Source organism: Gymnoscopelus microlampas (genome assembly GCF_963454915.1).
Source record: "Gymnoscopelus microlampas genome assembly, chromosome: 15".
NCBI lineage: Eukaryota > Metazoa > Chordata > Actinopteri > Myctophiformes > Myctophidae > Gymnoscopelus > Gymnoscopelus microlampas.
Genome location: NC_139952.1, coordinates 32,223,038 through 32,243,772, shown reverse-complemented (window position 1 = coordinate 32,243,772; position 20,735 = coordinate 32,223,038). Strand labels below are relative to the sequence as shown.

General features: G+C 42.8%; 1 protein-coding gene across 1 annotated transcript in view; it reads left to right on the top strand.

Annotated features, from left to right (window-relative positions):
- The first annotated feature begins 1,922 nt into the window (after positions 1-1,922).
- Positions 1,923-20,735, top strand: part of LOC311061739 (complement C3-like) — a 44,397-nt gene continuing 25,584 nt past the window's right edge. Inside the window, exons 1-14 of the mRNA XM_084080431.1 lie at positions 1,923-2,019; positions 2,914-3,106; positions 3,811-3,931; positions 5,034-5,110; positions 5,364-5,452; positions 5,616-5,698; positions 5,825-5,912; positions 7,731-7,815; positions 8,068-8,188; positions 8,291-8,406; positions 16,157-16,306; positions 18,651-18,842; positions 19,769-19,924; positions 20,094-20,226. Of these exons, the coding sequence (XP_083936557.1) occupies positions 1,940-2,019; positions 2,914-3,106; positions 3,811-3,931; positions 5,034-5,110; positions 5,364-5,452; positions 5,616-5,698; positions 5,825-5,912; positions 7,731-7,815; positions 8,068-8,188; positions 8,291-8,406; positions 16,157-16,306; positions 18,651-18,842; positions 19,769-19,924; positions 20,094-20,226 (1,684 nt within the window). The 5' untranslated portion in view covers positions 1,923-1,939. The remainder of the gene's footprint in view (positions 2,020-2,913; positions 3,107-3,810; positions 3,932-5,033; positions 5,111-5,363; positions 5,453-5,615; positions 5,699-5,824; positions 5,913-7,730; positions 7,816-8,067; positions 8,189-8,290; positions 8,407-16,156; positions 16,307-18,650; positions 18,843-19,768; positions 19,925-20,093; positions 20,227-20,735) is intronic.

The window sequence follows — 20,735 nt, the reverse complement described above, 5'->3', positions numbered from 1 at the left end:
ATCAGAGTTAGCCAACTCTGGCTAACTCTGGCTCATTTACGTGGATGTGAAAAACTGACATGTTGAGTAATGTGCACTGTCCCTGATAAATAAATAAATGTGTTATACAGTACACCCTAACTACTCGGCCAGCGGGCGCCCCAGGCATACATTTTTTTGCAGGTCCAAAGCACGGGCAACAGCTCTGCGCTCAGGCTCAGCACAGTTGAGGGAGCAGATGTAGGCAGATGGGGCAGCACAGCGCCCCTGTCACTGGTATCAGTGTCCACAATGAATGGTTTGTAGGGGTTGATGCACATGAGGATAGAAGCCCCCTAGGGTCACTAGGATTGATGTTGTCAATAATTAGTTTCAAGGCTGTTTGCTGACTGGAAACAACGTGGTGTATGTTTGTCTCTAAACATTTCCCAACAGCTCAGTTTTGTTTTCGGACACTTTCGTTTTCTAACTCTCCTTAATAAGGGCTCAGGAGATATGCATGTGTTAATGTATGCCGTAATAATTAATGTTGTAACGTAATTAATTGTGGCGAGCCCCCCTAAAGATCTGATCCTAGATCTGGAAAAAATCTAGATTTGCCCCTGGTTTGTGTGACCTTTTGAAACCTGTACAGTATATCTCATCCTGATTTATTTATTTTTTTCACCCTGAGTTTTTGAGAATTCTTGGTTCATTTTTCTTTTGTAGCTATACCTTGTGTTTATTTCTATGTGGAAATATTTGTTTTTATTTCTGTGGCTCCCTGCCTTGGCAGTCCTTGGCAGGGACTATTAAAATAATATTGAAACCTGACGGATTGGATGACTGAGGTAGTACTGGGGAGAGGAAACAGTTCAATTTGTGTTAAAAACAAACAAAGAAAACAATGACATCTGTAAATAGCCTACATTTCACTCACTAATTAGCTTCACAACACTTCATTTTAACCACTTTCAACCTGGCGTCCCTATTTTGGTTGTAGAAATGTTTTTGTGTGTTTTATTTTCATAAATAGGGAAAGCAGATCTACAAGCTCACAACACATTGCAAGCGTGTTTCACCGTGCAACACCATCGTACAATGGAGAATGAAATAGGGCTCAAGTGGTTAACAAGCTCTAGCTGAAGGCAGCACTGTGAGGGAGACAGGGATATAAAACGTACAGCAGTATCCTTATCTCCAGCCCCACACGGTATTACAAAATTCTAACCACCCCTCACCTCCCGTAGTTGAATCTAAGAGTGGTTTTAAACAGACCTTCCTAGATAACCAATTAAATCATTGATAGAATAGTTATTTTAAAATCTCGCTCAGTTTGTTTTACTTGTGTATTTTAAAATTGTGTGATTATGGCAAGGACTTCTGAAAAATACTTTCTAGGAAGAACAAGAAAAACATAATTTAGTAGATTGAATGGCACTATTCTGTTTTACAAATACAAATCATGCAATCTGTTGACCCCAAATTGGGTTTAATGATTAGACAAGTAAGGCCTTTTGCTAGATTAAACATTATGTTTGCTGACTGTAAACAACATTCAGGATTACTAAGCAAACTAAGTTTTGTTCATGTCGTAATTTCTACCGTGTAGTACAGGCTACTGTTGGTGCTAAACGATAAAAACATACATGTATCCACATTAAAGACGCTAGATTTAGCCCCTACCCCTCTACCTGGCCATTTGCCAGGCCACCACTGTAAATAATTATTTGTTCTTAATGACTTGCCTGGTTAGTAAAGGTTAGTGTTCACTCTGTATTCAACTGTCCAGTGTAATGGATTCAGGTGAACTTAACTTTGGTTGGGGGAGGGGGTGGATGAGTGAGTGAGGATTGGAGACAGGGAACAGGGGGAGTGGAGTTGACCATGAGGAAGGGGGTGAGGGAGAAGATAAAGGCAGGTTATCTGGGGCGCTACAGGAGAGACAACACTGTCATCAGACACAGGATCAGGTGGCAGTATGGACGGGACACTACTGTGGCTGAGCATGGCCTCTCTGGCCTTTTCTTCTCTCAGTTCACTGGCTGATGGAGCTCCGCTGTGAGTAGGAGAGCTTTATCTCATGCATTGCCTCATTGGATAATTACATAATCCGATCCGAATTGCCGATCTACAATAGCAGATCTTGTAGATCTGCTATTTTTGAATTGGAATTCTGAAAAGTAACAGTTATGGGCTTAACGACTGATGCCAGATTCTTGGTCAGATGCTTTGTGGAGAGTCTACTGACTAGACTACTGATTATTTATGCCAAATATTTAAATCTACTTGTAAAACTTCATTTGATTGACTTATAAGCAAACAAATAAAAATAAACATAAATAACTTTTTGATAGACAATTCTTCATTATTATTATTATCTCAGCTATGAGTGTGTGTCAATTGCGGTCGCAAGGACCGGTATGCTGTGCACCTTTGGTAACCACATCCATAAACACCCAGCATTATTCAGTAGGGAACGTTGTTGAAGCCATGATGGATTTACAATATACTAAAGGCTTGTGTATATATGTGTTATAAGCAAACAAATACAAATAAACAAGTAACTTTTTGATAGACAATTCTTTATTATTAATATCTTTAATGAACTTCAATTTATGAAAATAGATGTTACAAAGAAATACACATGAAACTGAACTTTATTATTAATTACCACTTAATTAACCACTTAAGCCTGCTGCGACTTGTTGTGAGGTTGTAGATCAGTTATATAAGAAAAAATGTGAAAAGGTAAAAAATAAGGACACATTGGCTGCATGATTGCCGATACTGATGTCGTCAAAACTGGACAAATTGGCCAATATATCGGCCAAACCGATCGGCTCTACGTAGTACAGTTTGTTGATGAGATGTAATTTGGAGATGTTTGGGAGGTGATGTCACCTCACCTCAATTCTCACTCTTTCCTCTCCTCTCTTTCTTGGCCGTTCTCAGCCAGGTGTTGGCTGCTCCTAACATTTTTCGTGTAAGAACACCAGAGAACATTTTTGTAGAGTGTCAAGATTGCTCAGGAACCATCAGTGTCAACATAAAGGTGATGTCCTATCCAACCAGAACCACAAAACTGGCCCAAACAGACGTGACACTTGAGAGTCAAAACAACTATCAGGCACTGGCACCAATTACGGTAAGTTGGAAATAGACACCGCAGGCTTGCTAGATACTAGAAGATTCACCAACAACCATCTCTTCAATAGTCTTCTTCTTCTCTCTCTCTCTCTTCAATCTCTCTTTTTATAAGCACAACATTTACCATTTATACACTGTATTATTTTCTTTGTTTTGTGGTTCTCTTCTTCTGAAGTTATTCGATTGTATAGACATGTTTGTATTTGTTTTGTAGTATGTCAAAGGTTGAGGTTAAACAACATGGACCGTACACAGAACACAATTCACAGGCATTGTAAAAGTGACGGCAAGAAAAATCATTCATTCGGAATGGGAGGAAAATATAGTTTCTGTTCATAGGCAAAAGAGTGCGTGTAGCTCATAGTTTTGACCAAAAAAAAACAGTCGACACTTTTAAAACAATAAATAATCTGAAAAGCAACATCCTTCTAACATAAACAATGTATTATTGTATATATAAACATGATATTATTCATTCAATTACCCTGACCATGCTTCTCAAGAAGTATTTTTGTTTTGCTTGTCAGTATTTGGTAGCTCTGGAGACATTACTGTGCATGATCTTAGCCTCACAGCTGTTACTGAAAGGCACATAATACTCTACTAAAATTGACAATTATTCTAAAGAAAGTAAATGCATTCTCCCTTTACTGATTTTAGATTCCAGATGATCTTTTAAGAAATTATCTCAACGTGACACAGTATGTGTACCTGCAAGCCCAGTTCCCGGGTCGATTGCTGGAGAAGGTGGTCATGGTCTCCTTCCAGTCTGGTTACATCTTCATCCAAACAGACAAGACCATCTACACCCCCAGCAGTAAAGGTGAATCCAGCACATGGCACACTCAGAAAAGGCCTCTGGAACACCGTTTGCAAATGTTACATTGATTGTACACTGTGGAATCCTCAATGTTAAATTAACAGTGTTTAATTGTAAGTGTTAGAAGGTAGAGGGGTCTTCAGACATGTTTTCCAATTGAAAACATACGTACAAGTACCCCCCCCCCCCTGTTTTATTTAACAAAATGCATATAGAGCATTAACAACTACTCCTTTATAACAACTACTCCTTTATGGGACAGAGTCTCAAAGAGCCTCGGCCACGGGCTCCCCTCGTTCCACTTCTCCCACATGTACTGGTTTCCCCACATGAACTGTAACATACATACATATATATGTGTGTGTGTGTGTGTGTGTGTGTGTGTGTATGTATGTATGTATATGTGTGTGTATATATATATATATATATATATATATATATATATATATATATATATATATACAATTATAATTATACTGTGTACACACACACACACATACATACATATATATGTGTGTGTGTGTGTGTGTGTGTGTGTGTGTGTGTGTGTGTGTGTGTGTGTGTGTGTATGTATGTATATGTGTATATATATATATATATATATATATATATATATATATATATATATATATATATATATATATATTATATATATATACAATTATAATTATACTGTGTGTACACACACACACACACACACACACACACACACACACACACACACACACACACACACACACACACACACACACCTCTATTGCACATTCTAAACAGTATATCCAATTAGTAAATTATTCTCCCACCTTATTATACACACTCCCCAATGCTGCTTGACTTATTTACTCTTAACTGTCTTTATTACCTATTCGTACTATTGCCAACTTGATTGTACGTTTATTTTTCTTATTATCATTATTATCTTTTTATATTGTAAAAAACATAATGTCGCTGATTTTAACTCTATAAGATAAGAGTGATAATTAAACCCGAAAAAACCCTCTTGAATCTATAATGTTTTTTGTACAATGTCCTCACTGTATCATCATGCGGTATATTTGAACGTGTGTCTCTCATTATACAGTACATTTCTATTTCTTTCTCTCAGTTCATTACAGGATGTTTGCTGTGACCCCTGGCATAGAGCCAATTAAGAAGGGTTCTAAAGCTGCCGTTGAAATAGAGGTACATTACATGATATCAATTTACAGGCGGACGGACCAATGAACAGACGCACAGACATGTAGATGGACAGATGGACAGACAGAACGGTATAGAACAGAAGGACGGATAGATGGATAGATATTGTTTGAATATGTATGACTTTCTCCTAGTAGAACCAATGTGAAGAACCAAACAAACACTTTTATCCAACATCTAGTTTCTCACAAGTCAGTTCCTTATTCATATTATTTGTTATTTATTTGTTGTTTCTCAGACCCCAGATGGTATCATTCTTCAAATTGGCACTGTCTTCCTGGACTCAGGGATCGTTTCTGGATTCTATAACATTCCTGATATTACCAGGTGCGTTTTCTTTGTCTCCATCAAAATAATAAAGTGTCTGTCTGTCTGTCAGTCAAGCCATCCTGTTGTTGGAAATTAAGGGATCACTGAGATTTGTCAACTGCTTTAGTATTTTAATTCTGTTGGTCAAATCAATTTGTTTTTGGTGTGTGTGTGTGCGTAGTATTGGGGTGTGGAAGGTAGTGGCCTTCTTTCCCAGCAACACACAGCAGAGGTTCTCCGCTGAATTTGAGATCAAAGAATACGGTGAGCCAACCATTATTATTATATTTTTTACTAAGTAAACAATCAACTTCATATGTATTTATAATGTAAAACGTAGAATATACTTCTCATGAAAGTGATGATTTAATTTTCACCCCTGTCTAACAGTGCTGCCTAGTTTTGAGGTTAAATTGAAACCCGAGAAAACTTTCTTCAAAGTGGACAGCGAAACTTTTGAAGTCACAATTGAAGCTAAGTACGTTGATACATCATGTACGGTATGCTTGAAGTTGTGTAAGTAAAGGAAGATAGTGGGTTGTGTGTGCATGGAGGGGCTTACAGTTATGCTTTTCACCGGATTCATTCAATGGTGTTGCATGGAAAAAAATAAACTGTACCGCTGAATGATGATGCATAAATTCAGCAGTTAAATGTTTCTTTCTTCTTTTTTGGACCGTTTCTGTTTTTGTCTGCTCCATATTTTAGCTGCATCAACAGCTTTCTTTACCTGTGCTTTTAGGTATCTGTATGGTAGAGAAGTGAATGGAAATGCCTATGTCGTTTTTGGAGTCTTTCATCAGGATACAAAGACGAGCTTCACTAGCTCTCTCCAGAGAGTACAGGTGAGGTTTTAGTTTGGTCTGTCTGTATCTGGCTTTTCTAGAGCCTGACTGATGGTGCTGATCCCGATCCTAGATTTCCAATTACTAATGTTTTAATCAATATTTTGTCGATATAAGTGCCTCTTCTAATCAAATTGAAAAACACATATTTTATTAACCACTTTCAATCTGGCATCCCTATTTTGGATGTGTCATTACAAGAGAAAAAAGTTTCTAAAATGGTCCAAAATAACATATTTTCTAAATTACAACATGTCGCAGTGTAACGCTTTGTGAACAGCTATTTTTGAAAGTTTCTCAATAGGGCTTAAACGACAAGTTCAGACTAAAATAACAAATAGCCTTTTTATCCTACTCATATTGATCCCAAATGACTGGCCGTGGGGTCTATTTGCAGAATTGCCCCTGTCGTCCAGTTTCCCCAGCAGCCCCCTTAGAATAGAGTGGAGCCCATAAGCATATCGCTACTTATGCTATTTGCTGCGGTCAAAAGTGATTATTATTTTCATTAATCTGTTATTAGTTGTCATGACACATGGATCGATGCCTTGGTTGTCCCACACGAGCCGCCACATTCTCGTAAATCATGTTTTGGGATGAGCATTCGGCACAACTGTCAATCAAAGTGTCTGTACTGGCCAATCACAGCGCGTCTTTTCCGGGACTTGGCAAAACACTTAACAGCTGTATACACAGGGACGCGGGAAGTGGGGTGCTGAGGGTGCTGCAGCACCCCCTGCCGTTGTGAGAGAAAAAAAAAAAAAAGGCTGAAGGCGTGCGTGTGTGTGTGTGTGAGAGATTTTCTCCGGTGGGCGCGGCTCCCCCAAAAGAATTAAATCACATAACCCTAATCCAACCCTAACCCTAACCCTAAAACCGAAATAAAGTAACAAAAAAAGTAACTTTATCCGCGGGAAACCCGAAAAAAATCGCGCGCGCGCGCACGCGGGACCCATGCACGCGCGCGCGTGCATGTGCCCCGTTTACCAGCACCCCTTGCTCTAAAGTACTTCCCGCGTCCCTGTGTATACACATAGATATATATAGCCTAAAGGCTAGATGACTCACCCGGGCTGCTGGCCAATGGAGTACGACGTTGCCACATGGCGGCCATCTTGGGACGGTCATTCATAACATTATGTCTATGGTGCGTACTTTGAAATAACCATAGCGTGCTCAATTTTCATCCGATTTTAAAGCGGTTTGGTGTGTTGTAAACACCAAAGCAGTATCATAACTACATCTTTGGTGTTTACAACACACCAAACCGTTTGAAAATCGGATGAAAATTGAGCACGCTATGGTTATTTCAAAGTAAATGCACCATAGACATAATGTTATGAATGACCGTCGCAAGATGGCCGCGGTTGAGCTGCGCTTGCGACGCCCCCTTGAGCCATCTAGCCTTTATATATATCTATGTGTATACACGCCGTTGGTCTGTTTCGCAGACTACGGTGGCTCGTGTGGGACAACCAAGGCATGAAAAAAGTCTTCAGTCTTCAGTCAGCTGAATGTGTTGCGCTGACTGATATAGTAAGTCAGTCAGTTGACAATAGGGTCTCTACAAACGTTATTTAACCCTGCAGCTGCCTTGGGCAGCCCACGACTTACACAGCTGGATAGTCCTCCTGGCCTGGCGGAGATACCTTTGTAGCTATGCTTTATTTCTTAGATAGGACAGTGTAGAGAGACAGGAGAGACATGCAAGACAAGACTTGGAGTGTGATTTGAACTCAGATCTCACAAGAAGCCCATTGTCTGAGCCTTTGTGGTTTATGTTTTCAGGTCACAAACGGCAAAGGAAAGGCCATCCTGGAAAGGAAGCACATCAACCAGACATTCCCTGACATCCTTCAACTGGTGCAGAGCACCATCTATGCAACTGTGAGTGTGCTGACACAAAGTGGTAAGAAGGCTGTGTGACCTGAACCTGTATTTGTACAGTTTATATGTTTATATTTGTGTGAATGTGTATATTTGTGAGAATGACACCAGTATTCACTCTCAGGTAGTGAACTGGTGGAGGCAGAGGTGAGAGGTATCGTCATTGTCACATCTCCTTACACCATCAATTTCAAGAAGACACCAAAGTACTTCAAGCAAGGAATGCCCCTTGATGTTAAGGTATGTCTTCCTGGGATAATTAATCTGTTTCAGATACATTGCCAGCCATGCAATCTTTTATAATCTTTCTATATAAATTATATCCCAATATTGAACTCATAGAGGAAGATCTGAAACGATGGCAGACACTTCCAATATCTATTTTATGCTATGTAATTGTTCTAAAAATGAATGTCTTACCTAGACTATTATATTTATTTCAAATGCTTCCCATAATGGTTCCAGAATATGTGTTTAAGAAAATCTAATCTTTATTTTCATCTTTTATTTGGAGTGGTAACTAGAGTTTCTAGAGTTTGCTTTAATTACATTACATTACAGTCATTTAGCAGACGCTTTTATCCAAAGCGACTTACAATAAGTGCATTCAACATACAGTAGGTACATAACAAAACTACTAATCACCAGAAGTCCTAAGTGCATTTTCTGCTAAAACAAGCAACTAAGAGTATACCTAGTGCTAAGGTAAAAGTGCAATATATCAGCTACCTACTTTCTTAAACAGATGATACAAATAGCAAAATCAAATGAGAAAGAGCTAAAACAAATAAGTGTATCAACTAAACAAGATCCAATAAAACAATACAATAATAAAACAAGAGTTCGTACAACTAGTGTTCTGTCCAGTTAGAGTGTATGATACCACAAACTTGACAGTAGCCAAACTCCCTTTTTCACAAGGGTCAGGATTAGCCTCTTGCTCCTTTTATTTTTATATGTGAAAGTGGAGTGAAAACTGGAATGATACAAACACACAGTACAAACAATCACTGCATGATATGCTCATACAATTGTGTAAATGCCTATTAAACATACAATTCCAGACATACTGTAACATACTACACAAGCATAAATCATACTTACAACATTGCATCGAAGGGACTCAACAAATGAAGAAAGTAAAAAAAACATCAGGTGACAAAAAAACATGTCTGCACTCTACAAGCAAACTGTAGCTTCTGCCCAGTCTCTGCTAATTAACAAAGTAACAACACCTGCTTTGATTAGTGTGTTAGCTGCACCTGTTTTAGGTTAAGTAAGGAGTGCTACAATAAACCTGCCAATAGGGGTCACTGTTTTACTTGTTTAAAATAATAAATCTGCCCTGAGGGCAGAACACTCCCCGTCTGGCGTCCTTGATGCCACTTAATCAAATTAAACGTACTGAATACACAACGTTTCTTTCACTTTAAGCTTCTTGTGGCAACAGAAGAATGACCTCGGAAATAGGCCTCAGAAAAGTCTTTACAGCACCCTTCGAAGTCACTTTCAGCTCCACCTTGCGCACCTTCCCATCTGCGCTGGGATGGGTGTCCACAACAAGAGCCATAGGCCACTCATTGCGTGCTGCTTGGCTGTCCTTTAAGAGAACAGTGTCCCCTTTCAGGAGATCTCTTCGCTGTTCGTTCCACTTGCGCCGTCCCTGAAGTGTAGGCAAGTACTCACGCCTCCACTGAGTCCAAAACTGGCTGGTAAGGACTTGCACTCTTCTCCACTGGCTGCCAAATAAGTCCTTGTCTGTAAACTCTCCTGGGGGAGATGGAGCACCAGTTTTCTGGGTGAGAAGTGTCGCAGGGGTGAGCAGGAATGGCGAGTCAGGGTCAGACGACACAGGGGTAAGTGGCCTGGCATTTATGATTGCAGAGACCTCAGCCATTAGGGTGCACAGGACATCGTGTGTGAGATGAACGTTCTCTTGGGTCAACATGCGATCAAGGATCCTACGGGCAATCCCGATCATTCTCTCCCAAGCACCTCCCATATGACTGGAATGAGGGAAGTTGAATTCTCAAGAGCAGCCGTGTTTGTTCAGATACCTCTGAATGCTCTCACCTTGCTCTTCTTTGAGGAATCCAAGCTCTTTCCGAGCTCCAACAAAGTTGGTTCCACAGTCAGTTCTGAGGTGTTTAGCAGGCCCTCGTATGGCAAAGAATCGCCTCATTGCATTTATGCAACCCGAAGTATCCAAGGTACTGTAGGTATCACTTCAATATGCACGGCTCTTGTAGACATGCATGTGAAAAGCAGCGCCCAGCGCTTACTCTCAGCTTGGCCTCCCCTTGTGCGCCTGGCAGTCACAGTCCAGGGGCCGAAAACATCCATGCCGACGTAGGTGAAGGGAGGAGCTACGGTGACACGCTCAGGGGGCAGATCAGCCATCTGCTGTTCCACTGTTTTGCCTCTGAGCCTCCGACAAGTGACACAAGTATGTATGATGGAGCCGATGAGCCTTTTGCCTCCAATGATCCATAGGCCTGCAGCTCGGATGGCCCCTTCACTGAAATGTCGTCCCTGATGTTTCACCTGTTCGTGATGATGGCGGGCCAAGAGCATGGAGATGTGGTGATTATTTGGCAGGATGAGAGGATTTTTTTCAGCCGGCCTCCAACCCTGATGAGACCAGCTTTGTCAATCTCTGGTTTGAGCATAAAGAGAGCACTGGTCTTAGGGATGGGCTTCCCTGCTGTGAGTGTGGCAATCTCCTCTGAAAAGGCCTCAGCTTGTGTTGACTTGATGATGATGTTTGTGGCTTGTGACCTCTCTTCAGGAGTGCGGGGTTTAAGGCACATATGCCATCCTCTGCAGCTGTCATCTTGTTGATTTGCTTTGGATGAGTGAGCAATGTGAATAAGCTGAGCAAATGTTCTCACCAGTGAGTTCCATGTTGAGAATCTCTGAAACCGGCTGGTGGTCAGGCCTTGCTTCGCTTGAGTTTGAGTAGCCGAGCATGTCACGCTAGGACGTATCTCAGCGTCTTCATCTGGATCAACTAGCTCATGACACTGAGTCGTCCCCACTTGGTCTTCACAGCGCTTGTGGAGGAAAGCCGGTCCAGTGAGCCAAGTTGATGTTGCTAGCTGTGAGGTGCGAACAGATCTGGATGCGATGTCAGCTGGATTCTGCTCAGACGGAATGTACAAATCCCACATCACTTCTCCCATCTTCATTTATAGCTCTGATGTAGGCAACTGCTCCAATTGCCTTTGTTGAAGCATCAGAGAACAGGCATAGCTCCCTGCATACTGCTTGGGGCAGGGAACTGTACATGCGTGGGATGTGCAAGTGACTCAACTCTTGAAGAGAATCTCTCCATGCCTCCCATTCTTGTCGCCTCTCTTCTGGCAACGGTGCATCCCAGTCACAGGTGTTGGCGCTAAGCTCTCGGGAGTAGAGCTCTGCCACGTATTGTTACTGGGGCAACAAACCCGATGGGGTCAAACAGGCTGTTCACAGTTGATAGGACACCACGCTTTGTGAATGGCTTGTTGCTAACAGACACACTGAAGGTGAACGTGTCTGATGCCACTTCTCAGCACAACCCCAAGCTGAGTTGCACAGGCTCTGTGTCTCCGTTGAGGTCCAAGTCTATGATACCCTTTGCAAGGTCCTCTGGTGGAAAGGCTCTCATGACAGCTGGACTGTTCGATGCAAACTTGTGTAGGCGCAAATTAGACTCGGCTAGGGATGCTTGGCTCCTCTACAGCAGCTCGATGGCTTGATCATCTGAGGGCAAGGACATAAGGCCGTCGTCGACATAGAAATGCCTCTCTATGAAATACCGTGTGTCTGCGCCATGTTCACGTTCTCCTGCTTCTGCTGCACGTCGGAGCCCATAAATGGCGACAGCTGGCGACGGGCTGTTGCCAAAGACGTGCACCTTCATTCTATAGTCGATGATGTCCTTTGTTGTGTCATTATCTCTGTACCACCTAAACCTCAGGAAGTTTCTGTGGTCTTCCTTCACATAGAAACAGTGGAACATTTGACCAATGTCGGCCATGATTGCCACCTGTTCTTTACGAAATCTGATCAGGACGCCCAGTAAGCTATTGTTAAGATTAGGGCCCGTTAGCAGAACACTGTTCAGAGAGAGGCCAAGGTGTTGAGCGCTAGAATCGAAGACCACTCTGATCTGCCCTGGCTTCTGGGGGTGGTAAATCCCAAAGAAAGGCAGATACCAGCATTCTTCATTCTCTGCTATGGGTGGCGCTATCTCTGCATGATCATTTTCAAAGATCTTGCCCATGAAGCTTACGAAATGTTCCTTCATCACTTCTTTGCGGCTGAGTGTGCGGCACAGAGAGGTGAGACGCATTGCAGCCTGCTCCCGGTTGTTGGGAAGTCTTGGCCTGGGTGCTCTAAATGGCAGCAGAGCGACCCAGCTGTTGTCTTCGTCTCTGAAAACTGCACTGTCCATAGTCTTTAAGAAGACTGTATCTTCATACGATGGGGCTAACTTGTTGTCATCAACTGTCTGAACACGTTCTTCCCTATGGTGTGCTCAGCGGATCCCTCCCTGTTAGAGATGGAGCTATGCGATTTCTCCCCGCCATGGCACACTCTCTCTTGCAACTGTAGGGACCCATCACATGATGATAAGTGAGATGGTCGCCCGTTTTGCAGCACAGTGGTCTTGAATGAGGTTATGCTGGGCTTGTGCGCGCCTTGAAGACATACCTCTCCCACTATGACCCAGCCCAGGTCGAGTCTCTGAGCAAAGGGAGCGTTTTGTGGGCCGTTTATCTGTTGTGTAACCTTGTGTGCTTGTATGACATCTCTTCCCAGCAACAGAAGGATATCTACTCTAGGGTCCATCTCAGGGATGTGTTTCGCTATGGGTGCACGATGAGGATGGTGGAGAGCCACGTGAGGTGTAGGTATCTCATACCTGTTGTTTGGTATCTGATTGCATTCGATCAGCGCCGGTAGTGCAATACGTACTCCTCCATTCACTGGTTCGATGTGAAGCCCCTCTGCTTTCCGTCCAGACATGTCAGAGAGCCCGGAACAGGTTCTCAGTGAGTATGGGTAAGGTTGACTCTGGATGTTGAATAAGTCGAACAGCTGTGACCTGACAAGTGAGCGGTTGCTCTGGTCATCGATCACAGCATACATCTTGATCGCTTTGTCTCTTTGGTCCTGAGGAAACACTCTGACGAGACATATTTTGGCACAGGACTTTGGTGCCTGGCCTTCACCACAAACCTCTGTGCAGTTACTGTTCACTTCAGGCGGATTGCGGTGGACTTCATCTCCCTCCTCGCTGCCCTCTGGCGAATGGGTGGGAGACCTTGACTCTTGGGGGGCTGGACCAGGGTGCAATGCGGCAATATGGCGATCGCTGTCACACTCAGAGCATTTGACAATGATTTTACAATCCCTAGCTAGGTGAGAAGAGGATGCACAGCATTTGTAGCAAATCCCACTGTCCTTCAAGAAGGCCTTTCTCTCTTCCAGTGTCTTAATTCTAAATGCTCTGCACTTCTTCAAAGGGTGGGTTTTTTTTGTGAATGGGGCATTTCTTGCTTGGGTTGTCGTCCTGTTCTGACCGGGTGTCGCTAGCAGAGTCAATTTCTTTTTTGACGTCTGTCTTGTGGACTGTAACAGGAAACCTTGTGGCTGGACGCTGACTGAATGGCTTCTCTTTAATTGGGGCCCCGCTGTTATTGAGAAGAGCGAAGCTGGGGTCATTTCTGGTTCGTGCCTCATCGAACACAAAGGCAGCAAAATAGGAGAAAGGGGGGAAGAGGCTGTGGTGTTCCTCTTTAAACCTGGAGCCATTTCTTATCCATCTCTCCTGTAGTGCATAAGGAAGCTTCTCTGCAATTGGATTGACTCCACGAGGGGTGTCTAAGAAGCTTAACCCAGGAAGGTAGCCATCTTCTTTGGCTGACAGTACTTCCATCAAAAGGTCCCCAAGCTTTCTCAATTTAACATAGTCCTTGCTGGCCACTCGAGGAAAGGCATCTAACTTGTTAAATTGTGCACTTTCAATAACTTCAGGTGCAGCATAACACTGATAGAGCCTGTCTGAGAGCTGCTTCTGGCTCGTTAACATGCACGGCTATTGCAGCCCTACTGCTGACTCGAGATGCAGATGATCCTCCTAAACTGCTTGTGCTCTGTGAGTTATTTGAGCCAGCCTGAGAAACTTTGTCTTTCTCCATGATGCAGATGGAGTTCCAGCTAAATCTTCTGCTTTTTCACTGTTCTGTCCAGTTAGAGTGTATGATACCACAAACTTGACAGTAGCCAAACTCCCTTTTTCACAAGGGTCAGGATTAGCCTCTTGCTCCTTTTATTTTTATATGTGAAAGTGGAGTGAAAACTGGAATGATACAAACACAGTACAAACAATCACTGCATGATATGCACATAAAATTGTGTAAATGCCTATTAAACATACAATTCCAGACATACTGTAACATACTACACAAGCATAAATCTTACTTACAGCATTGCATCGAAGGGACTCAACAAATGAAGAAAGTAAGAATCACATCAGGTGACAAAAAAACATGTCTGCACTCTACAAGCAAACTGTAGCTTCTGCCCAGTCTCTGCTAATTAACAAAGTAACAACACCTGCTTTGATTAGTGTGTTAGCTGCACCTGTTTTAGGTTAAGTAAGCCAGCTATCTAAGTGTAGAGCGCATATGGGGAGCCTCGCCCCGAAGGGGCGAGGCGCCCCCTTTTGGGCGGGGGCGCCTCGGGGACTTCTTTCTTCTACAATAGAAGAGTTAGGACGTCACATTCTAATACAACCAAAATACCCAATCTCGGCACCGGCCTCAGTGGCGCACCTCGCTAATCATTAGACTTCCAACCCACTACCACTGGGAGTCTGGGTTCGACTCCCGCTTGGGGAGAAACTTTTTCAGTCATCCGCGGACTACTTTTTTTCGCCGATAAAGTATAGTTATGGACCATGACGGAGGCGCGCCGACTGAGCAGACCTTGAGGCTGAGGAGTCGCGCCCGAGCGCCTCCAGGCGCGAGTGCCCGCGACGACCAGCCGAAGGTCTGCTCGTCGACTCAGCGCCGTCCGAGTTATGTACCGATAGGGACAGAATCGTAAATATTATTGGTGAGGACTGCGTCTGCCCCACTGACTGCGTTTGTCAGGACTGCGTCTGCCCCACTGACTGCGTTTGCCCCAACTGCCACTCAAAGTCACTACTGGCCAATCACAGTGCGTCTCTACTTCCGGGTACACAAACGCACGACATTCCCAAAGCTGGCGTTAAGTAAGGAGTGCTACAATAAACCTGCCAATAGGGGTCACTGTTTTACTTGTTTAAAATAATAAATCTGCCCTGAGGGCACAACAACTAGTTAACAACAAGCAGACAAGGCAAAGAGGAAGGGTAGTGTTTCCTGAAGAGGTGGGTTTTCAGTCTGCGGCGAAAGATGGGCAGTGACTCTGCTGTCCTGACATCAGTGGGGAGTTCATTCCACCACTGTGGGGCCAGAACAGAAAAAAATCGGGACCATGTAGATCGGCCAGAAGGACCCTTGAGCGACGAGGCAATCAGTCGCCCCGAGGTGGCAGACCGCAGTGGTCGGGCAGGGGTGTAAGCAATGACCATAGCCCGGAGGTAAGAAGGAGCTGTTCCTTTCACTGCCCTATAGGCTAGCACCAGGGTTTTAAACTGGATGCGAGCCGCTACGGGAAGCCAGTGTATAGAACGGAGAAGCATAGTTGTGTGGGAGAAATTGGTTCGCACAGGTTAAAACTGAGAGTAATATAAAAGATATATTATGAATAAGCATAAAAAAGCATTTAAAGCATTTAAAAGGTGTCACTGGAGATAAGAATAATAATCATCCTTTGTCATTGCACATAGACCCATAAATATAAATAAATGTAAATGCCATTGCCATTGTGGCAAAGGCACATCGAGATTGTCATAAAATGTATCAATATCAGAATAGTGTGATACTGTATACTGTATACTCTTTTCTGTTAGGTTCATGTTACAAACCCCGATCATACTCCAGCTTCTGGTGTACAAGTGATGGTGAATCCAGGAAATTTAAAACAGATGACAGATGATGACGGAATTGCCAGGATCCCCATCAACACACCTGGAGAAAGCACCTCAAGCATGGAAATCACTGTAGGTCACTGGAATTATGCAGGCATGTGTTCTTGTGTTTTACTTTGCATGTAACTTGTATTGTGTGTGTGTGTGTGTGTGTGTGTGTGTGTGTGTGTGTGTGTGTGTGTGTGTGTGTGTGTGTGTGTGTGTGTGTGTGTGTGTGTGTGTGTGTGTGTGTGTGTGTATCCCAGGCAAATACCATGGATACAACAGATGGCAGTCAAGCATCAGCTACCATAACAGTCCATCCATACAAAACCAGTTCCAACCAGGACCTCCACATAGGTAAGGACTTTACAGTAGAGATGAATTTGGTCTATGTACTGTATTACATGGTGACAAATTAGTAATTTCTGTGCTTGTGGTGGTACTAGAATTACATAAGGTTGCCTAACTTAAATTCATTTCTAAACTTTTTTATTGTTGCAGCTGTGGTAAAAGATGGAAATAACATGAGAGGCACCATTAATTTTGGCGCGCTGGGACATCGAAACCATGAAATCACATATTTGGTGAGTTTTGGTGTCTGCACTCTGCACATTAGGGTTGCATGATATTGTGACATTTCCCCTAAATATTGAGCCAACAAAATCTATATCATGAATCTATATTTGCATAAGCATAGTTACATGAAAAATGTATTGTGATACGATCGTGGGTCGTGATTCTGCCTCACAAAAATCGTGATATGATATATACATATGGCCATCTGTCACATCGGCAGTGGCACGTAGGTGTCGAGCTCTAGATGTTCTTGCTGCATAGCGGCCCGAATTGATAGTAACATAAATGTGCTCAGAAAGTTTCATGGAAATGGGCTCATTACATTTTGAGATAACTTGTGCGCAAGTGGAATGTTTGGCCTATTGATGGCACATCAGGAAAGGTCATGGGGTCACCAAAATCAGTAGGGTTAGGGTATACATCCTTGTAAGTATTAAGTTTCATGCCAATCTGGCCATTAGCTTGTGAGATATCTGTGAGTTTTGTTCCTAAGGGTGGCGCTAGAGGAAATGTCATGGGGTCACCAAAATCAGTAGGGGATATCCTCCAAGGAGCATAAATGTGCGCAGCGAGTTTCAGGCAAAAAACTGAGGGGGATTAACCTTCTATTTTATCCTGAACATTGTCATTTCTGATCTTCATCGTGCAGAGGATGTGTTCATACAAAGTTCTCTTTTCTGCCACCAGTGGGATTATTCATTGTAATTATTTGTTAATTTATGATCTATTACTATTACTATCTATTAATTTAAACTGTAACTTTGTCCATGTCTGTAACTTTGTGGTGTTCTTTTTTATTTTTTTTTATTTCAATGAGACCACCTGGGTTAAGTTAAAGTTAAATTAATGAAAAGTATAGTCTCTATTAGTCTATCCAGCGAGCAGTCTGCTCTGAGCATCTTTTTGATACTATAGGCCTGCACTCCTACATAGGGGGAGTGGAACCATGCCATGATTGGCCTCACTGCTAATCATCAATACCAAATGAGATCAGAGGTTGTTCTCCATTATAGTGGTTATATTTTATGATAATCTATCATGCAAATGAATACAGCTCCATTAATATTGTGCAGCCAGGGGCGGCCTTAATGATCTGGGGGCCCGTTTCAAGAGCTCATATGGGGGCCCCATATGCACCCCCCCAAAAAAAAAAAAAAAAAAAAAAAAAAAAAAAATGTTTTCTTTTCCACTGAAGTTGGTTTGATTCCACAATCCATAATGATGCATTTTCGAACTAAATTAATTAGGCTATCTGCACTTCCACCATGGACAGACAGCTAAAACAACTCACTCACATGACTCACTTGAGCTGAGCCCTGATTCAATCAGATCTACATCATCTTCTTGTATGAAATTCTTGGACGTCGGCCAGCCACAGGCGGGCCCCGGACTGGGATGCGAGTAAAAAAAAATACATTTAAATTTTTTTTTTTTTTTTTTTTTTTTTTTTTTGGGGGGGGCCCCCTGAGGTTGGGGGCCCGTTTCAATTGAAACGGGTGAAACATAGGAAAGGCCGCCACTGTGTGCAGCCCTAGTGCACATGCAAGGAGTTGGGTGTTGCTGATACACTGCATACAGTGTGTACTTTATGTTTAATCGACAGGCATTTCACATTCTTCACAATCTGTGTTTAAATCACAACCCCTTATAGTATTCATGTCCGTGAAATTGTGTAAACTTTCTTAATTATTGTTGCCCATAAAAAGTATACAAATCCACATGTCATGTGCATGTTCAACTTACTAGTGAGTTTACATCGGGAGGTTACATCGTCCAAAATAAACCATATTGCATAATGTACAGTATACTGCTTTTGTAATAATTGGCCCTTGATGTACAAATTCATGAATATTTTCAGATCCTGAGTGGAGGTCAGATAGTGATGGCAGATCGAGTAAAGAGAGAAGGACAGAAAACGATGAACGTGCCACTGACTGTTACCAAGGAGATGCTGCCCTCGTTCCGTGTCATAGTCTATTACCACGTCAGTGCCACTGAAGTGGTGTCAGACTCTGTCCTGGTGGAAGCCAAGTATACCTGCATGGGCTCGGTGAGACACAGACACACACATACAAACACAAAAACACAATTTGTAGTATAGAGCGTGCCAACGTGTCGTCACCACGGGGGGGCGCCATGAGGTTAGAGAAGTAGACATGTGAGCATTTGCTCTTCATTAAAATCATCAGATCAAAAAAAAAATCCAACACATTACTTGGAGGTGTGTGCATAAGGCTGACATGACACTGTTATAACCATGGCATGACATGTGGCATGAATATGAAGGAAGCTTTATGACTGGTATACATTCATGTGACAATGCTCCTGTCTCCCACAACCTACCCATACCCGATGGACCATTCACCATGGATGAGTACCGGAGGGCCAAGGCTGTTGGGAGATGGAGTGACATCCGAGTTCTAAAATATGTGCCAATAGATGAGGAAGCGCTGGACTTGAACTATATCAAGCTCAGTTTCTTGTCAGCGACTGTAGGCCTATAGTCCATTCTCCTACCGTTTACGGCTGTGAATGCTGGACTCTGAAAGCTGCCCTACAGAATTCCCTGGATCAGTGCTACACTAAAATGCTATGTGAAGTACTAAACATCAACCAGGATGAAGACGTTACCAACAAGCATCTGTATGGTGGGCTACAGAGGGTGAGTGAGAAGATAGCGGCCAGGAGAATGAGTCTGCCATCAACACCGGGAGCTCCCAGCCTGCAAGCTTTTGCTATGGGAGCCAAAACACGGGCATTGATCATGAAGGCGTCCCACACCTACCTACGTGGACATACTAAAGATTTAAGAATTAATTATACAATTAATAAGCAAACAAGTAAACATAATATACACATTACACACATTAACCAAACTTAATTTTATAAAACCACTTTTTAAAACCCCCGCCATATTCAAAAAACAATTCCCCACAGGATCAATAAAGGTCTATCTACTACTCCTTCTCATTTTAGTTGAAGCTAGAATCAGCCACAGGAGAAACCGTTTATCAACCAGGGAAACAACTGGCACTGAAGGTAACAGGAGACCCAGGAGCCATGGTGGGACTGGTAGCTGTGGATAAAGGTGTCTACGTCCTCAACAGCAAACATCGTCTCACCCAGAGAAAGGTACGTGGTCGTCCATTCAGTTAATTGGAGAGTTGGCACTGTATAGGGACCGAGCCGTCTAGAAGATTGTGTATAATATATATAATATTGTGTAGATATACTGTATATACTGTAGGACAGGTCCATGTGGGAATAAAACTGTGTGTGTTTGTTTGTTTGTTTGTGTGAGGTGTGGGACATGGTGGAGAAGCATGATACCGGCTGTACACCAGGTGGGGGAAAGGACAGTATGGGGGTGTTCTATGATGCTGGGCTGATGTTTGTTGCCAACACCAACACCTTTGGAACTCATGTGAGAACAGGTAAATTAATGACACATCACTTCTCAATCTTCTTTCATTGAGTTCTGTGTACTAGACCATACCCGGTGAAGTGCGCAGGCGAAAGTAGTTGCAAACGTGGGGTTCTTGCCGTGACGCATGCAGCCGCACCTGACCACATCCACTCGATGCTTGTGATTCCACCAGACGCTTTTCAGATGCGTCCCAAAAGCGGTGAACGGCTATTTCAAGGGATGGTCGGCAACCCTTGATGTGTGTGTCTCACATTATTTGTACTACTAGATAGTTTCACACTTTCACTTGTCCTCAGCAGAAGATGGTTTGCGTCTCCTCCCTCCAATCCGTCATTTAAATAGCAATGTGCCTCCGAAGCACACTCAGATTGGTTTAATTTATGTTATGTCCAAATCACACCCATGACTAATTCATAGACGTAATACAACCTCTTTGCACCTATAGTGCTGCACTTTGCACCAGAAAACAGCTGTCCAACTAGTACAATTGAAGATGGTCACACCCCTGATGCAATT